Source organism: Rhagoletis pomonella, unplaced genomic scaffold, assembly GCF_013731165.1.
Source record: "Rhagoletis pomonella isolate Grant_MI unplaced genomic scaffold, Rhpom_1.0 Rhpom_scaffold_00013, whole genome shotgun sequence".
NCBI classification, from domain to species: domain Eukaryota; kingdom Metazoa; phylum Arthropoda; class Insecta; order Diptera; family Tephritidae; genus Rhagoletis; species Rhagoletis pomonella.
Window position 1 is genome coordinate 2,579,967 of NW_023458567.1, and position 17,632 is coordinate 2,597,598.

Below are 17,632 nucleotides of genomic sequence, written 5' to 3' on the forward strand. Positions count from 1 at the left end.
ACCAAATCTATACTGTAGCATGACAGCTAAGCAAAACAAAATGTTCACACAATATTAAGTAAAAAGTACAATATACTTTTGGCAATAACTAGGCCAAAGTACTCAAATCAATTTAGCTTGCGCTGCACTTCTCCAATAACATAAACTCGATTGAACCCATATACATTTATGCATGACTAACAACTTAGAAATGTAAGTTTGTAAGTTAGATTACTCATAAGGTAGATTGTAAGCATATAAAAGAACGGCGATGAGCCGAATAAAACATTCCCACTTTCAAGACTCAACGTTTTTACTTGCGTTTTACTTTTGGAATCATTGTGGGGCATTTTAATGCTCACCTAAATGCGGCTGTAGAGCTAAGACAATACTAAACTCCTTACAATATTTACAATACTGAACAAATCCGAATCACGGTTGTAGCGACTCGTTAAGAAATAAATCAATATTCGGAAAATCGTCTTATTCAATACGAAACCGGCCTTTGCTCCAAACTTGTCAACTCGGGGACATTGCCGGTCAAATACTGTATTGTCTATACTGCCACGCTAGTCAACATTGTGAAAATGTATTAACGGCTTGTTATTTAAAACCAAGCAAAAGACAACTTACTCCGTCACTATTATTGACACGACTTCATAAAAGGACGAAGGTTATTTATTTTTTTCTTTAAATATGCCCAGAAACTAAAGCAGGGGTTGTATATAGTCATTGGTCAGCTCAGGAAACATCGACCTAACTCCTATAGAAAATCGGCTTTCCAAAAGTATTCAAGTTTAAGTTTAATCGAAAGGCGTAAAACAATGTTTTATGCAACCACTAGTACCTACCAGAATTTCCATATTCCGTACAAATAGAAGCAGAGTTCAAACGTAGAGACAAGGAAAATTTTCTTACACACAACTACATAATATCGCGATACCCAGAGATAACTATACCATAGAACTTACACATAGTCAATGCAATGTATAATGTTAATTCTTGAGACAGAAAACTAAATGCAACAGAAAATTTTTTAGATAATGCAGTTGTATCATCTGCGGAATTGAAAATGTCAAGTTAGATTTAATAAAATCGAAAAAGGGAAAAAGGGAAAAGATAGCCCTGTGTCGCTTCTTGGAGAGGGTTTTCAACTAAGCTTGTTTCTTAAAAAAAAGTCTAGAGCTAAATGCTTTGGGAGGAAATTCAATGGGTGTTATGTTGTTTTGGTTGCAATCTATATCAAGATTGCATAGTAATTTTCGAAAATTCGACGGTCTTATGCCCGGTTGCACCAATTAATTTTAACAGTCAATTAAATTTTAAAATCGATTGGGGAAACTGGGGATAACTGTCAATCGCAACAAACCAAACTAAACTCATGATTCAATAATAATAATTTATTATTGAATCATGAACTAAACGAACGTATATGTACATGATTTTTTCATAAACGTTTACACGTTTTAAAGAAAGTTTTACGAATGTGAGTATGTTAATCAAATTTCAATAGTGGTATTCGCGCTTCTGTGTATTCGTTGTATACTGCGTAAGTGTGCTGACTTCCAAAACGTCAATTGCTTTGCATACGTTCAAAGTATAATGTTCCATAACGCCGAAATACAAAATATTGGCGATGTATGCTTTTCCAAAACGCATCTGAAAAGTTATCGAAATGCATCGCTGGAGCAATCAGCGCATCAGAAACAAAGGTTATGCTTCGTTTGTTATTGGTTACCATTGGTGTTTTAGAAATGGAAAATTCAGAAAAATTATTAATTGCTATATTGAATATTTAAAATATGCAATGTACATATATGGATGCAATGTGTCGCAACTCTGATATACAAACAGATTGAGTACTGCAATATAACAGTATCCAACAATTGTATTGCTACGTTTTGGAAGTCAGCCTGTAACTGGACGAGCGTGTGGTTGTAGTTGCATGTGTATTTGATGTACCGCTAGCAACAACAAATCACGCGCTCATGCAGTTACGATTACAAAACATACAACGAATACACATAAGAGCGAGTTCCGCTATTTATTACATGAATCGGTAAACTACTTTGCATTGAATTTGATAACCATTTAAAAAAATTAATTAATATTTAGATCTAAATAAATGTTTTAACTCTATAGTATTTTAAATATATATCGTATTCTAGTGTCTCACAGCATCCGTTCATTTCTTTCCCAGACATGAATTTAAGTTACTTACTCCGTCTTTTTGCTTTAAAATAGCCGGGCAGACGTCAGATCTGAATTTACTCCGTCAGTGCTTTCTGATGCGCTTGCTGCTGTTTTAGAGAATCTAACTCGCTTTGAATGCATTCAAATTGGTTATATAATTGTAGTAATTCGTCGTGGTTCATCTCTAAATTAATATCTTCGCCAGTACCAGTTTTTAGCTGCAACATTGCCAAGGCACTTTTTTCACGTTGCTCACAATGCGAAGAAATCTCAACATTTAACTTCCATGCCACGTCTTGGATTTCATTTGATTCGTATCGTTCACAAGCCAAACTATTCATGATGGGCGTAGTTTGGCGCACCCACAGTCGTACTATCGCATCGATTTTCGCATCATCCTGAAGTTCGAGCTTTTCTCGTAATTCTGCATGCAAACGAGTTGGTTTTATAACAAATGTGGAAGTGCGTCGAAGAATGTAGGAAAATGTTTTAATCATAAGTAGAAAATCAGCACGTGGCACACCAACCAAGCGTTCTAATTCCTCCAAGGCATTTTCGGGCTCTATCACATCTTCGGTGACGGCGGGAGTCATTTGCCGATGTACAAAATTTAGTACAGTAGTGAAAGTGTCGTAAGGTATGGCATTTATAATTTTAAGGCCCTCTCGCGCTCTATGTGCAATAAAATGAATTGTGTTATTTAAAAATGCATACTAAATACCTCAAACTTAGATCTAAAAATATGCTACAAAAAACTCGTATAGCACTCCCAACTTTTCAACGAAGAAATTTTTTCGGAGCCGTATTTCACACGAACGATGGGCGAATTTAACTACCTATAAAACTTAAATTATTTCATATTTAACCACTTACCTGTCTGTAATTTTTATCCAATTTGCAGCCATAACTCCGAAAACTTCGCGCGGAAGAAAATTTTAATGTTCACTACTCGGCGCACAACGAAAAATTGATTTCTGCAGATGCGAGAAAAGCCGCCTGCGAAAATGCCGTTTGGTATATCAAAATGGCTTCGTTTGCGCTGAACAGTGCCGCCAACATCACACGGTATTGCCAACCATTTGTCTCACTGCAGGAAAAATATTCAAATACGTCAGTATAATATTATTTTACATTATTTGAGTTTTAAAATTATAAAGAATGACAATTTTTATAATAACAATAAAACCCAACATGTATACGGGCTTAATTTTAAGAATTAAAATGCTCATCATAATATTATAATATTCAAAGATTGAAATACCGGCAGCACTGGCGTCAATGGCGCTACCAACTATTGTTTGTTTTTATGCCTCAGCTGTTTACTCAACTTGACTGCGATTTTGTTATTTTTGAATAGCAGATTTTTATTATAAAAAACTTGAGAATGACGGCCACATTACGTTATCGAGGCGAAAAAAACAACCTTATTGAGATAGCAAAAAATTTAGACGCATTCAAAAAGGTGCCTGAGAAATATACAGAGGCAACGGAAATCGGTGGTACATGTAAGTAAATATTCGAATCTTGGTCCGTACTGAGTTCAATGTATCCTATTTGATCCCTTGCACAGTATCCTTGCTCAGTCGCCTGCTCATTATTTACCTCATATACAAGGAAGTATGCTATTACAGGGAAGCAAATCTCATATATCAATTTGAGCCGGACATTGACATGGACGATAAGGTACAAATGCACGTCGATATCACAGTGGCCATGCCATGTTCATGTAAGTTTTGTACAATCAGATTTCGTACATAATATTAAATTTTTAATCGTGGTTCTCCGCAGCTCTTTCGGGCGTCGATCTCATGGATGAAACACAACAGGATGTTTTTGCATACGGTACATTGCAACGTGAAGGTACCTGGTGGGCTTTGCCAGAAGAAGAACGACTACAATTCGAACGTATGCAACATATGAATACCTTTTTACGAGAGGAATATCATTCAGTTGCGGATATACTTTTTAAAGATATCATTAAAAACAATGAAGTGAATGTGAAGCCTTTGGAAAGTGCCAAATCACTGCCTGAAGAGCGTTACGATGCTTGCCGGCTGCATGGAACCTTGGGCATTAATAAGGTAAGTAGTGTGTTTAGTTAGGCAGCAATCAATGCACATTTTTGTCAAAACTGTTGGAATTGTAATTGATATGAAAATATCCTTTGGCCTGAACATTCCTAAAGTGCACATTAGCCATGGAACATTGGTGCTTGCTCTGTCAATTGGAGCATAATATTTTCATTAGAATGACATAGTTTTTAGTTCTAGTCGAATTTCAATTCTAAGGTCTGGTTTCTCCAACTCGACTTAACTTAGTTTAGCCCTTTTTTTGGACTTATTAATTTTCACCATCTATGCTAAGCCAAAAGTTAGAGTTTTCATAAGAATACGAAAAGAGGTAAGCGCGAAAATTATGAATCAGGAAATGCACTTAATGGAATGATTATATATAAAGTGTCTTCAGTAGGTAAATGTGTCTTTAAATTTGTTGTATGCCCGAAAATTTCAGATTTTTCGAACGTTGAGCTTAACCGAGATTTTATCAATCTTGGTAATGGGATTCCATACTTTACTATACGGCGTAAAAACAAAAACAGAAATAAAAACAAATCAATGTCGGTACGCTGTATACTGTCTTTATACGGTTTGAATATATCACGATCCTATAAAAGTATCGATACCAGTATTAAATGGGCATAGCAAATAAAATATCACGTGAAAAATAATAAAGTCACTAATCAGGAGATATAGTTAAATATAATTCTAGGATCAATATGGCATCTATGAAGTTGACATTGATATTGACCTTATTATGATACACTAAGCGGTATCGAAAGAAAATACCCATATGGGTATCAATAGTATCGTAACCCTAGTATCGAACACCGAATTACCCAGTACCCAGTCTCGAAGATCCAGACAGTTCGAAAACGCCCTATCTAAGAACTTTTCAAGAACGTCCTACTTCAAAATTTGATTGAAGAACGACCTCTTTCAGAATTTGATTGAGAAACTCCCTATCAAGAACGTCCTACTTCAAAATTTGATTGAAGAACGACCTCTTTCAGAATTTGATTGAGAAACACTGTCTCATAATTTCGTTAAAAACCGATTTATCTCAGCTGAAAATAAATCTAAAATGTGATGAGATAGGGCGTTTTTTAATCGGCATCTGAGACAGGGCGTTTTTCAATCAAATTCTGAAATAAGGCATTCTTCAATCAAATTCCGAAGTAGGACGTTCTTGAAAAGTTTTCTGAGATAGGTCGATCAATCAGGTATCGATATGCAGTTTGAAAATTTCTATTAAAATCAGAACATTTAAATTGCATCCTTTTAGTCAAATTGCGAAGTTCTGATATTTTTAGGTGCTGAAATTGTACACTTATCGTACTCGCGATGCGCAGACATACTATGGGTCTTCACACCTAGCTCAGTATTCGGTAACTCGATGTCCGGTAATTTTTTCTAATGGATTTTGTTTGTGTAAAATAGTGTTACACAAGCAAAATACATGGGAAAAGATTACCGAACATCGAGTTACCGAGTACCAAGCTTTGGTTTGAAGACCCATACTGTTTGCTGTATGTGGGCAATTACTACGCGGTAAGCGAGTTGGAAGTGTAATTTTTGTTGTTGCGAGAGCCATTTTCTCAAAAAGAAAATTAATTTAGAAAGTGTTCTTGACTATTAATGATTTTATATTTTAGAAATCAAAAGTTATGCTTTCAAACAAAGCTCGTATTGCTTGCGAAAAAAAGTAGAACGCTGGCGTATTGCATGCAGGTGAAGGCGGCGGATAAGCACACCTCTTGCTGAATGTAGATTTAAATCAGTTGGCAACGCAGAGTGATGCCACTTTTTCGGGCAGGTGAAATGTTGGAATCGTGAGTTTTAGGTGCAATCACGTATTCCTCGGACTCGGACTAGTAAAACTGTCAAAAAATAAAAATTCGTTCAGAGCCAGAGAGTAACGTTGAAAAGTGGGGGATCGCTTTCTAGTAAAAAAATGGTAACTTCTGTCAACTTCAACATAACCTCCAAATTTTCGTTGTAACCCAGTAGAACTTGGGAGCATCGTACGATTGCTCGGTGAGTACTCCCTTGGGAGTATACGAATACTCCCCATTGCTCCCTATGCTTCTGTGTATAAGCATGTAATTTTGTATACTCCCTTTAACATTGGATGTCCTAGGAGGGGGAGTAATCCCTTTTACCTCCTAAACAAGCAATCGGGGAGCACACACAGAATTATCATCCCACAAACCTCCTAATGGAGCAATACGGGAGTACTCCCTTAGTTACCTCCCAGAAACCTCCCAAAAAGACAACAAGGGAGTGCACATAGAAAACATCCCACATTCCTCCCTAACGAGTAGTAAGGGAGTACTCCCATAAGAGTCATCCCGGAAGGCTCCTGTACGAGTAATAAAAGAACGTCTCTATACTCCCGAATTCCTCCTCATGGAGTAATGGAAGACTACTCCCACATTGCTCCATAACGAGCATTTTACATAAGCTAAAAAGATTTTGCTTTTTACGCAATTCATTTATTTAATTTTTTAATCATATACATATATACATACTTATGCACATAAATACAAGATTTAAGCTGATTATTACAAAAACAGAAAAAACATAAATAATTATTATTACAATATTAACTAAAATTAGAAAACGGATATCGAACAGTAATGACAAACTCAAACATTATACATACATACATATATACTTTTATACAATCCACAAGATAAGTGTGGCGAGGATGATTTCCTGGAAAAGTTATTTAACTTGTATTCACCCGGGAGTGGCCCAAACTATTCACGCCTTGAAAAACTTCCGGCTTCCCGCTAGAACGTAGACGCCTTAATTGCTGGCCCCGTAATCTGAAATATATTTTGAGTTAAATAATACAATCATTTATAAGTTTAAACAAATGCTATCATACATACCAGCGGCTCTAAAGATTTGCTCTCCAATTAATTTCATTGTTTCCTGATTTAAGTTTTTCAATTAGAAACACATATGTATATAAGTATGAATGTACACATCAGTTATCTGTTTTGCTTTCTTCATACATTTTCCAAAAACACAAAATTATGTTGAAGAAGGTGCGTATAGCTCTCCTATCAATTAAAAAGAATACTCCTGGATTGCTCGCTTAGGAAACATCGATTTTTGCTCCTAAGCGAGTAATAACGGAGTACAAAACCAACAAATCTCGCTTATACCTCCGAAATCATGTATCTCGGAGGATACTTTTATTGCTCACTTGGGAGATCTCCCATTATACTCCTAAGTGAGTAATACAGGAGTGCAAAACCGACTAATCTCGCTTATTGCTCCCAAATCATGCCTCAGGGAGCATTCTTTAATTGCTAGCTTAGGAGATGTCCCTATTGACTCCTAAACGAGTAATAAGGGAGTAAAAAGTCCACAAATCTCTCTTATTGATCCGAAATCAGGTCAAGGGGAGTACTCTTTTATTCCTCACTTAGGGAGATCTCCATTCAAGTTCTAGTGGGAAATTTTTGCTTATTTTCAGCTCACACATGTAAATAACCAAAAATACTTTCAAATTCATTAGAATCCACTTAAACAAGTAATTAAATACATTTCAACATGAATTAGCAGAGTGCACTTTTCTTTTGTTTACAATTTGGTTGCCAAACACACTACAGCTGATAGTTTGACGTATTTACCAGAATATACCAGCAAAAAATTCTCGGACTAAAACTGGTAACTTCTGACAGAGAGAACCGTATTTACTCTCTTTTTTGTCCTCTCAATAGTCATAGAACCGAGTACGTGATCGATTTCTAGTAAAATCTGACTGATTCTGACGATTTCTGACTAGTCCGGACTCGTACGGGATCTCATAAATGGGATTAGTATGAATATAAAGATTTTTGTATTGCATTCGATAGTTCGTCGATTGTACTTTACTGTTCGTCCATTTTTAATGTTTATTCGTTAGCCATACAGTAATAATTAATTTTTCAATTCTTACTTTACGTTAAACATTATGCTAAACTAACAACGTAATGCTTAACGTAAAGGTAAAATTGAAAAATTAATTATTACTGTGTGGCTAACGAACAAACGTTAAAAATGGACGAACAGTAAAGAACAATCGACGAACTATCGATTGCAATACAAAAATCTTCATTTGAGGTGATAAATGCAAGAATTGTGAAATGTATAAAATCAATTATAAATGATTGGCTGAGGAACAAACGTCAAAAATGGGCGAACAATTAAGAACAATCGACGAAATATCGATTGCAATAATAATTAACCCAAAGTAATGTGTTGCAGGTGGTAGATAGAGGAATTACGTAAAGTGGAAATTGAAAAATTAATTATTACAGTGAGGCTAACGAGCAAACGTTAAAAATGGACGAACAGTAAAGAACAATCGACGAACTATCAATTGCAATACAAAAGTCTTAATATATGTATGTTCAACAACAATTTCATTACCTCACGTCTCCACCTTCTACTAAATGTGTCAACATCCATGAACGAAAGACACAAGATCACGTCTTCCCGAAATAAAGAAAAGTTATTTTCTAGCTATCGAAATCTCGACGCCATCTTTGTTGTAAGAAGTAAACAACGAAGAGAACGGAGAATCCCGCGAAATTGTTGAACGTATGAATAATCATTTTTATTATGCAAGTTCTTCTATAAATCATGCCGTTGTGTTAAATTATTCTTTATCTTATGTGTACACACGTTGTCACAGGCGAAAATAAAGAAAATTGCAGTAAAAATCCACCACCAAATTGTAAACAACGAAGAAATGTAAACAAACGGCTAATGTCAAAGTCGCTCAACTTTTTTCCTAAATGCGATTATAACGGGCTACTAAGAAGAAGGCGTGATCTTGTATTTTTGGTTCATGGTCGACATCTGTCAAATTTCTGTTTTAGCTTTGTCCAGTTTTCTCATGTGAGCAACTTGCCGTCTTAAAATATCACTTTCAAAATGACATCAAACCGATCAGATTAAGACAGCGATGGTAACAAATTCGGCAAGACATATATAGTTTATTGGTGAAATTTGCAGTCTCCACCTGACATTTCTGTCTTAACACAGCTTTTTTAACAGAGTCTGTAGAAGGAGGAGACGTGGAGTTGGGAAATAAACCAAAATGCTTTAATATCGTACAACTTCATTGAATTGTTTTTTTTTTGCTTTTTGTTTTTGAAACGTTAAAATCTTAAGATTATGTAAAGTGAATAAACCTAACCAAAAAAAGTAAATTAAAAATAATGAAAAAAACCTCTGCGCCCTAGTGCTTTAACCACTCGGCCATTGCCACTGTTGGAGCGGCGCGGCGTGTGGTTTTCTCCACACGTTTTTTGTGAACTTTATGTGGCTCCTACTGAATACCCAAATCTTCTCAAGTCACAAAAATAGTCACTACCGCCTATTTATTTTCATAGAGAAATCACCCGTTATCCACAAAAAACTGGCAGTCACGTAAAAGCTTAAACAGACGGCAGCGTTGATCCGGTTCAACACGGGAATTAACTGCAGTTGATCCGGATTAAGTCCGAATTAATCCGGATCAACGCTGCCGTCTGTTTAAGCTTTAAAAGATGGAGTAGATCGTGAAAAATTTCCATTTATTTGGAAGTTAACTATAGTTATAAGTTTCTGTTTTAAAAAATTAGTAGCGTATTCGACTATTCAAATCCAATTTACGCGATATCGTAGAAATCTTCGTTTCGTGGCTCAATAATTAAGTGGCAACAACTTATACACATCACAACAAAAAATTATTATAATTTTATATCATATGGCTACTCCAAAATCCAATCAAAAGGAAAGCTGCAAAGAAATGTTTGGTTAATTGTGTCGTAGCTGTTAGAATTTTACAATATAAAATATGTTTTATGCACATTTAATTTTGGCCAAGAAAGGCCCACTAGCAAGAGTGTGGTTGGCTGCACATTGGGATAAGAAAATAACAAAGGCGCATGTGTTTGAGACGAATATTGAGAAGTCCGTGGAGGGCATAATGCAACCAAAGGTAAAATTGGCGCTTCGCACATCGGGACATTTACTATTGGGCGTCGTTAGAATTTATTCAAGAAAAGCCAAATATTTGTTAGCGGATTGTAATGAAGCGTTTGTTAAGATTAAAATGGCCTTTAGGCCGGGAATGGTTGATCTACCCGAAGGTCACAGAGAAGCGAATGTTAACGCAATTACTCTACCAGAAGTATTTCATGACTTCGATACAGCGTTGCCCGAGTTGAATGACATTGATATTGAGGCACAATTTGCTATAAATCAATCCCGAGCTGATGAGATCACTATGCGCGAAGACTATGGCGGAAGTTTGTCGCTTTCCATCCACGACGACGGCTTTGGCGATATGGGCTTTGAAGGTGATACTCCTGATTTGATTCGTGGTCCGATTGATGCAAATATAGACGACCAGCTTTTCGGAGATGGCGGCATGGCAGACGTTACTCTAGTAGATGAACCTAAGATAACTTTGAACGACTCAGACTTGGCCAATTCCCGTTTGGACGGGGATGGTTTTGGAGATGAATTTGGACAACCTGAACTTTTTGAAGACGATCTATTTGCAGAGCCTCCATTAGACACCAGCGATAATAACCTGAAAGCTGCTATAGGTGCCGCGCAAGAGTCAGATGACGATGGTATGGATCATATGGATATTAGACCGCCATCAGTGGCATCAAGTTGTGAACATGTTTCTGAGGTACATGAAATTGAGAAAGAAACTCGTAAAGAAGAAGAAGCCAATGAGGCTATAGACAATGCGAAAGAAGATGAAAATCCTTTAGATCAATCAACTTTGCTGCAAAATGAAGACGAGAGCTTCGCTCTGGCTCCTGTAGATGCTTCTGCTTACAAAGGTGTGACGAAAGCTAAACGCAAACGTAAACTTATTGTAGACGAAGTTAAAAACATATCCGGCGAGGAAATGAAGGCGCAACTTGCAAACACTTCCGATATTGTGACGACATTAGATTTGGCTCCACCAACAAAGAGATTGACTTATTGGAAAGAAACTGGTGGTGTGGAAAAACTATTTTCTCTACCGTCTCGAACTATACCAGCACGCGCGCTATTTACGAACTATCATCGTCATTTACAATCACGCAATTCGGCACTGGAAGATTTCTCCATACTTGGACCATCAGATTTATTGGCTATAGAGCATATACAAAATGAGAATGATGCAAATATAATTAATAGCAAACGTGGGCGCAAACGAAAACATGAAATACCAGCCGTACAACAGAATATGGTGGACGTTACAGCACAGAGTCTTGCAGCACCCGAACCTGTACGCGAACACGAACAGAGTGCCGCTCAAGCTCAGTTCTCTTTGACCGACAATTTATTACCGCCCGCAGAGAACTTATTGTTTGATAATATGCGCAGTCCCAGTCGTATGTTGAGTATGACTGATATAAATGGTCTAGACAATTTAACGGCACTCCATGATTTACCTCTGACGCCGGGTAATATTCATCAGGGCATTGATGCATCCGATGACTTCAATCATGGTGATGCGACACCGGCAGGACTACATCATGGATATCAAACTCCTCATCATTCCGGTATTGAAAACATAGAGAACCTACCCAATCTACCGCCGGATCAAGTGTCGTCTATATTGCAAGAAGCTGAAAACATGCCAATTATACAACAAGAAGCGCAACCAAACAAAACACAACGCACCAGTGATATATCAACTGATTGGAATGATTACGACTTACCACCACCACCGCCACACCCAGCTGAAGAGCAATTGGAGAATGAAACCGATGAACAATTTGAAGAGCGTGTACTCAATAAGAGAGCTGCCCAATTATTCTACACGGTCAAGTCGCGTTTACTCAAGCAGGATTGCCTAATATTGTCAGCATTAACTGTAAACAATACCAGGAAGCAGGCGGCTCAGAAATTTTATTCGCTACTTGTGCTAAAAAAGTTTCGAGCACTCAACATTCAACAGACTCAGCCATATTCAGATATAGAGATATCACGAGGACCAATGTTTGAAAATCCGAAATTATAAAGCATGCACACATTTATTTTCATTATGATTATTATTATTATTATTATGTATACTTTATGTAACGAATTCAAATTCGGTTTTAAATCGTAATTTTCAGTATGTAAATAATAAATTATTTTTATATAAATAAATATTATTGTATAAAAATTTAAGTTTAACTTTGTGATTGTAATTTTAATTTTTAAATACATATGTATAATTGTGGGTTTCACATGGGGCGATTTTACAGGCAACTTTTAGCTGAATGCAGCAGTTGCCTGATGCAAATGGCCTTTCAACTAAACGCTTTCAATGAAGTTGGTCAACTAATCGCCTGTGAAAGATAAATCATGTAAATTCCCTTGGGAAACAATGTCAAATGTTGTTGCATACAAATTCCCCCAAGATTTTTTGTCAATGGTAATTTATGTTGTTGTTGTAACAGCATACATATTTCCCAAAGATCTCGAATGCGTTGTTCCGGTTACGAAGACCCGACTGGCGTGGGAACGTTGCCAATGGTAATGTGGTTTTTGTAGGTAATCGGTATCATAGCTGCAACAAGCCTTAATTGACATTCTTTTGGAAGTGCTTCTTTTAGTCATTTCAAATTCGGCTAGTCTATAGTTGTCGTTTAGTTCAATTAGTTGTTCAGGTAAGCTCCTTGAACTAATTAGCAACTAAATAATTATTATTAAATGATATTGTTTGCAAATTATGTTTAAATATTTATTTTTAATAATTTTCATTTAAAATATAATTCAATCTATAACAGAAACCACAATAAAAAAGTTTCAAAGCTTGCAAGAATTTCCAAAAAATTAACCTAACTTCAAAAAATTTACATCAAAATTTTTAATTAGAATATTTAGATAATTTTTGGGTATGCAGTTCTGTAGTCCATTTAATTGTAGTCTAAGAAAGTGCAAGTCTCATGTCGTTAAGAATTACCGTTACTTTTTTAGAATTGTTTTTGTGGAGGGTGTCGCGCATTTTCTTGCATATAACACATGATCAAAAAAAAAAATCTAAAAAATCAACTGCAAAAACTAGCTACTTCAAACTTGCACCTTATTAGACTAAAATTTAATGGGCTACAAAACTGCATACACGAAAATTATGACGATAGAGCGATTTACAGATGCATTCGGTTACAAGTAGCACCGCTCATTTATAGGCGAAATTGGCTCGGTGACTGGGTTTTAAACGGTTTCATGAGCCTATGAGAAAGTTAATGTTGATTTGTAGGCTTCTGTTTATTCGATAGATAGTCATACAAACATTTGCATATTTACTGTCATACCAATTCGTTTTTTCTGTTAAATTGTATGTGCACAAAAATTTAAGGTCGCTGGTGTCCTGCACTTAGTTGGCGGAGCGCAACCGTTTGTGGGTCTCTTTGAAGATCACTGGACGATCGATTTTCGGCGAACATCAGCCAATTTCACTCATCGCATCAATCGCCTGAGTTTCGGACAATATTCGCGCCGGATAGTACAGCCATTGGAGGGAGATGAAACTGTGGTAGTAGATGAAGAGACGACAGTTCAGTATTTCTTAAAAATCGTACCAACCGAAATTCACAACACTTTCACGACCATCAATACGTACCAGTATTCGGTAACGGAGAATGTGCGTCAACTAGGTACCCCTCTGATCTGTCGCCTATTTAAGCAATGAACACATTAAGCATTTTTAAACTATCTTTTAGATTCAATCAAGAACTCATATGGCTCTCCTGGCATTTACTTCAAGTACGATTGGTCGGCTTTGAAGATCATCGTGCGCACCGATCGCGATAATCTCCTGCAATTCATAGTTCGTTTGTGCTCAATAATTGCTGGTATTATCGTTATTTCAGGTAATACAGTTCGATATCAAAGTATGATAAAAGTTCTTTAATATTTCAACTCATGGTTTACAGGCATTTTAAACTCTTTGCTGGTGTCACTGCAGCGTGCAACCATTAACACATTAGCGCCGCAACTTTTACAGCACTCAAAGCAAAAGCGTGCATCGTTCCATGGGGACACAGGCTCCGAGATTCCTATTGCCGCAAATGTGAGCTTACTAAGTGCGCAGCCCGCAAGCCCGAATAATCTCATCAATATGGCGAACAGCATGTCGAACAGTGTAAGCCTACTGAGTGCAAGCATTGCACCCACGACCAGCGACGCTACGACCTACGTGCCCATAGCTGTGGATGAACCGCCGCAAGCGAAGTAGTGCATTCGCACATTAATTTTTTTAATACAGTCGATGATAACGCCAATAATGGATTAACCAACTGCTTGAATCTCTACTGATCGCCGTTTGCCTGCATTTATATTAATTATGTATGCTGAAAGCGTGAGGTTTATTAGCGCTTTTTAAAACAAAAGTTAATAATTGTAAAGAATTAATTAATCTCGTTTATTAGTAAAATATACTTACGAGTATTTCATGTGTACATTACTGCTTTTAATCTGAAAATTATTTATTTAGTTCTTAACTAATAAACATTCCACAGTTTAATCAAAATAATAAAATATATATTTCTTTATAGTACCTAAATGCATATACAATACATTAAAATGTATGTAGGCACAGATGTACAAGCGTGTGAAAAATAATAGGGACACGATATTTTGACCGGTTTTGACTATTATTTTTCTTTTATTTGTTTAATATTTATTATTATTTTTATACAAATACAGCTCTAACATAAACCATATAAGTCCAAATTTCAAACTTTGTAAAAAAAATTTGAAGAATACAACAAAGTTTTACAACAACCGCAAATTTTTCATTAAGAGTTTTTAGAAATGTTGTGTCCCTATTATTTGTCACATGACTGTATGTGCGTACGTATGTATGGAAATATACTATACATCAATACCATGCAGAAAAAAAAATTATTAGTTGATAAAAAACAACAACTTGTTTCGGGATTTCGCTTAAATATATAACTTTTAGTTAACTATGCAAGGCTAACTAAGCTAGTTGGAAAGTAATGCAGGAGTCGTGCTGACGTAATCGGGTGTTTACTTTCTTTTTAAAAAAGTTTCTATTTAAATATCCTCATACAAATTTTACTTGAATACACTTTTTTCTGAACTTCGCAAATACTTTTTCGAATTCAGGGCAAATAAAATTAAGATCGAAATTTTATCAATTTGAAGTTATGTATATCTGACGGAGTTCGAATATTTAATGTTAAAATAAACAAGTAAAAAGATTAAAAAAAAAAAATTGTTTTCATATTGATATTTCATGTCCAAAAGTAAGTTAGTTGACACCAAATAGAGATGTAACCCTTGAATATTTCGCGGCCATCGCCATACATATACAGTCAGTTTCAAATGTAAGTATACACCGTGTTCTAATATAATCAGCCTCATTGTAATTGGGCTAAATTGTATAACGCGACAACATTGGCATTGTCTACTGTCGTGCTGAAATAAATAAACTACGAAAATCGTCGAAAACTGTGCAGTGCTGCCAAGTTTTTCCGTTTTAATATACTTATCGATTGGAAATTTTAAGCAATGACGTGAAATTGTCGATACGATTCGACTCTCGAAAAACGACATGCATTCGACACGGCTCTCGCAATGAGGCTGAAGATTCATAATTATTTTAATAACAGTTTTTTTTTTTTATAATTATTTATGAAAATATAGTTCAAAATTTTCATTCAGAAAATCTAGAAAATTTTCGAGTATGCAGTTTTGTAGCCCGTTCAATTTTACACGTGATCAAAATCATTTTTATATGAAAAAATGCGCAACACCCTCCACAAAAAAATTCTAAAAAATCAAGGGTGTTTAGCAACTGGAAACTTGCAGTTTGTTTTGCTAAAATTAAATGATCTACAAACTGCAAACTCGAAAATTTTCTGGAAATTCTAAATACAAATTTTGAAATTTTGATGAAAATTGTGTGAATTTTCGTGAACCGTATATAAAGTGTGATCCTTTGTTTGTGTGTGATTGTTTATTTTATAGAATGAACTATATTTTCATAAATAATTTATGAAACAAATTTTCATGAAAATAATTCTGAGTATTATATTAGAACAAGGTGCACACTTACATTTGACCCTGACTATATAATTAGCTTTCCTCAAAGAAAATATACACATAATAGTTATATTTAGTACCCTCCTAATCAACTTCAAGTTAACTTATAAATATTTAGATACATTTTCTGCAGGGTAGTCTCTATATTTACACACAGGCGGTCAAACTGGATGAATGGCGTTTTTCCTTTTATATTTGCAATGTTTTTCAAGCTATGTTTTTTTTTTTGTTATTTTTTTTAAACAATATTTTTCTTTCATTAACCAAAACTAAAAATATCAAACTTTTTTTCAGAATTTAGAACAATTCAACAAATTTTCATCAAAATTTTGAACTTTTTAATCGTTTTAATAATAACATGTTTGATCTTTAAAATTTAGTGAAAAATAGTCATTCAAAAACTGATAAATTTAAAAAATCATATTTTCTGGCCTAAAATGACAAGTCGCGACCTCTAAATGACTTTGAAAATATTTATAAAAATAGGCAATAATGTTTCTCATAAAAAGGAGGGAAATTAGGGGGTAGAGTCTTGAAATTTCAAAAAAAAAAATCAATGGGGGCCCCAATATATAGTTTTGGTTAATGCATGAACACTATTGTTATAAAAAATAAAATAAAAAACAAAATTAGGTTAAAAACCCCTATAGATATTTAAAAAAAATCATTCATCCCGTTTTGACCGGCAGTCTATGTACATTATGTATTAATTTTTCAACGTTTCAAATAAATCCGTCTTTATATTGACAAAACTTCCGCTGCGTTTGTAACCGCAAATGCTTTTCAAAATCTCCAAACTCGATGCGATGGTCGTCTGTACATCATGTTCGCTGCCCAAGCTAGGATTCAATTCCACCAAATCAATGCCCTGTACTCGATTTGTGTCCCGTAATGCCTCCACAACCGAAATGCCCTCACGTAGCGTCAGTCCAGCACAAACTGCAGTTCCGGTACTGGGCGCCACCGACTTATCCAATGCATCAACATCGAAGCTAACATGAATCTTATTTTGCGGTTTCAGCGAATCTAGTGTACGCTCGATAATTTTCGAAATGCCATACTTATCCACAGACTGAAACGGAATAAAAAAATCAAGAACTATAAGTGGAGCTGAAAATTAAATGATAGGTCAAAATTAAAAAAAAAAGTAAAAACCCAAATGAACCACAGCTATTTTTAAGCAGTGTAGCTAAGTAATATCCGATAAAAACCCATTTAGTTGAATACCATTTCCACTAAGGCGATTCGACGCTGCCGCTTACGGCATCTGACTTTAGGAATTTTGACTATAATGTGCTCGGATCGATGGAGTGCAATGGGGTATAGCCGTTGTCCTAGTTATGCAG

At 35.5% G+C, this 17,632-nt stretch overlaps 4 protein-coding genes across 6 annotated transcripts in view; 2 read left to right on the top strand and 2 right to left on the bottom strand.

Moving 5' to 3' along the window:
- LOC118748476 (COMM domain-containing protein 10) overlaps positions 1-3,199 on the bottom strand; it is a 61,108-nt gene extending 57,909 nt beyond the window's left edge. For 2 of the 3 annotated variants that reach the window (XM_036482941.1, XM_036482940.1), the window contains exons 1-2: positions 3,046-3,199; positions 2,201-2,844 (exon numbers count right to left, since the gene is read on the bottom strand). In XM_036482941.1, coding sequence (XP_036338834.1) covers positions 2,247-2,844; positions 3,046-3,077 — 630 coding nt within the window. In that variant the 5' untranslated portion in view covers positions 3,078-3,199 and the 3' untranslated portion in view covers positions 2,201-2,246. Of the gene's footprint in view, positions 1-1,474; positions 1,698-2,200; positions 2,845-3,045 lie in introns of those variants that run through there. The other variant, XM_036482939.1, reaches the window with a different exon arrangement.
- Positions 2,832-14,778, top strand: LOC118748474 (endoplasmic reticulum-Golgi intermediate compartment protein 2). The gene is made up of 6 exons (XM_036482936.1): positions 2,832-3,677; positions 3,743-3,898; positions 3,961-4,253; positions 13,573-13,870; positions 13,937-14,086; positions 14,150-14,778. Exons 1-6 carry the CDS (start codon positions 3,557-3,559, stop codon positions 14,449-14,451), a joined length of 1,320 nt encoding a protein of 439 aa, XP_036338829.1. The 5' UTR covers positions 2,832-3,556; the 3' UTR covers positions 14,452-14,778.
- LOC118748473 (double-strand-break repair protein rad21 homolog) lies at positions 9,831-12,398 on the top strand. Its single transcript, XM_036482935.1, has one exon. It carries the CDS (start codon positions 10,072-10,074, stop codon positions 12,244-12,246), a length of 2,175 nt encoding a protein of 724 aa, XP_036338828.1. The 5' UTR covers positions 9,831-10,071; the 3' UTR covers positions 12,247-12,398.
- A 1,992-nt stretch (positions 14,779-16,770) lies between the features above and the next one.
- Positions 16,771-17,632, bottom strand: part of LOC118748479 (arginase, hepatic) — a 41,939-nt gene continuing 41,077 nt past the window's right edge. Inside the window, exon 5 of the mRNA XM_036482944.1 lies at positions 16,771-17,358. Within this exon, the coding sequence (XP_036338837.1) occupies positions 16,993-17,358 (366 nt within the window). The 3' untranslated portion in view covers positions 16,771-16,992. The remainder of the gene's footprint in view (positions 17,359-17,632) is intronic.

What these genes read in the sequence shown, in the direction of transcription:
- LOC118748473 (XM_036482935.1), top strand. Translation starts at nt 10,072, where the DNA reads ATGTTTTATGCACATTTAATTTTGGCCAAGAAAGGCCCACTAGCAAGA.
- LOC118748474 (XM_036482936.1), top strand. Translation starts at nt 3,557, where the DNA reads ATGACGGCCACATTACGTTATCGAGGCGAAAAAAACAACCTTATTGAG. An exon ending in AACGGAAATCGGTGGTACAT is followed by an intron (nt 3,678 to 3,742) that starts GTAAGTAAATAT and finishes TCCCTTGCACAG; the next exon opens with TATCCTTGCTCAGTCGCCTG. An exon ending in GGAGAATGTGCGTCAACTAG is followed by an intron (nt 13,871 to 13,936) that starts GTACCCCTCTGA and finishes ACTATCTTTTAG; the next exon opens with ATTCAATCAAGAACTCATAT.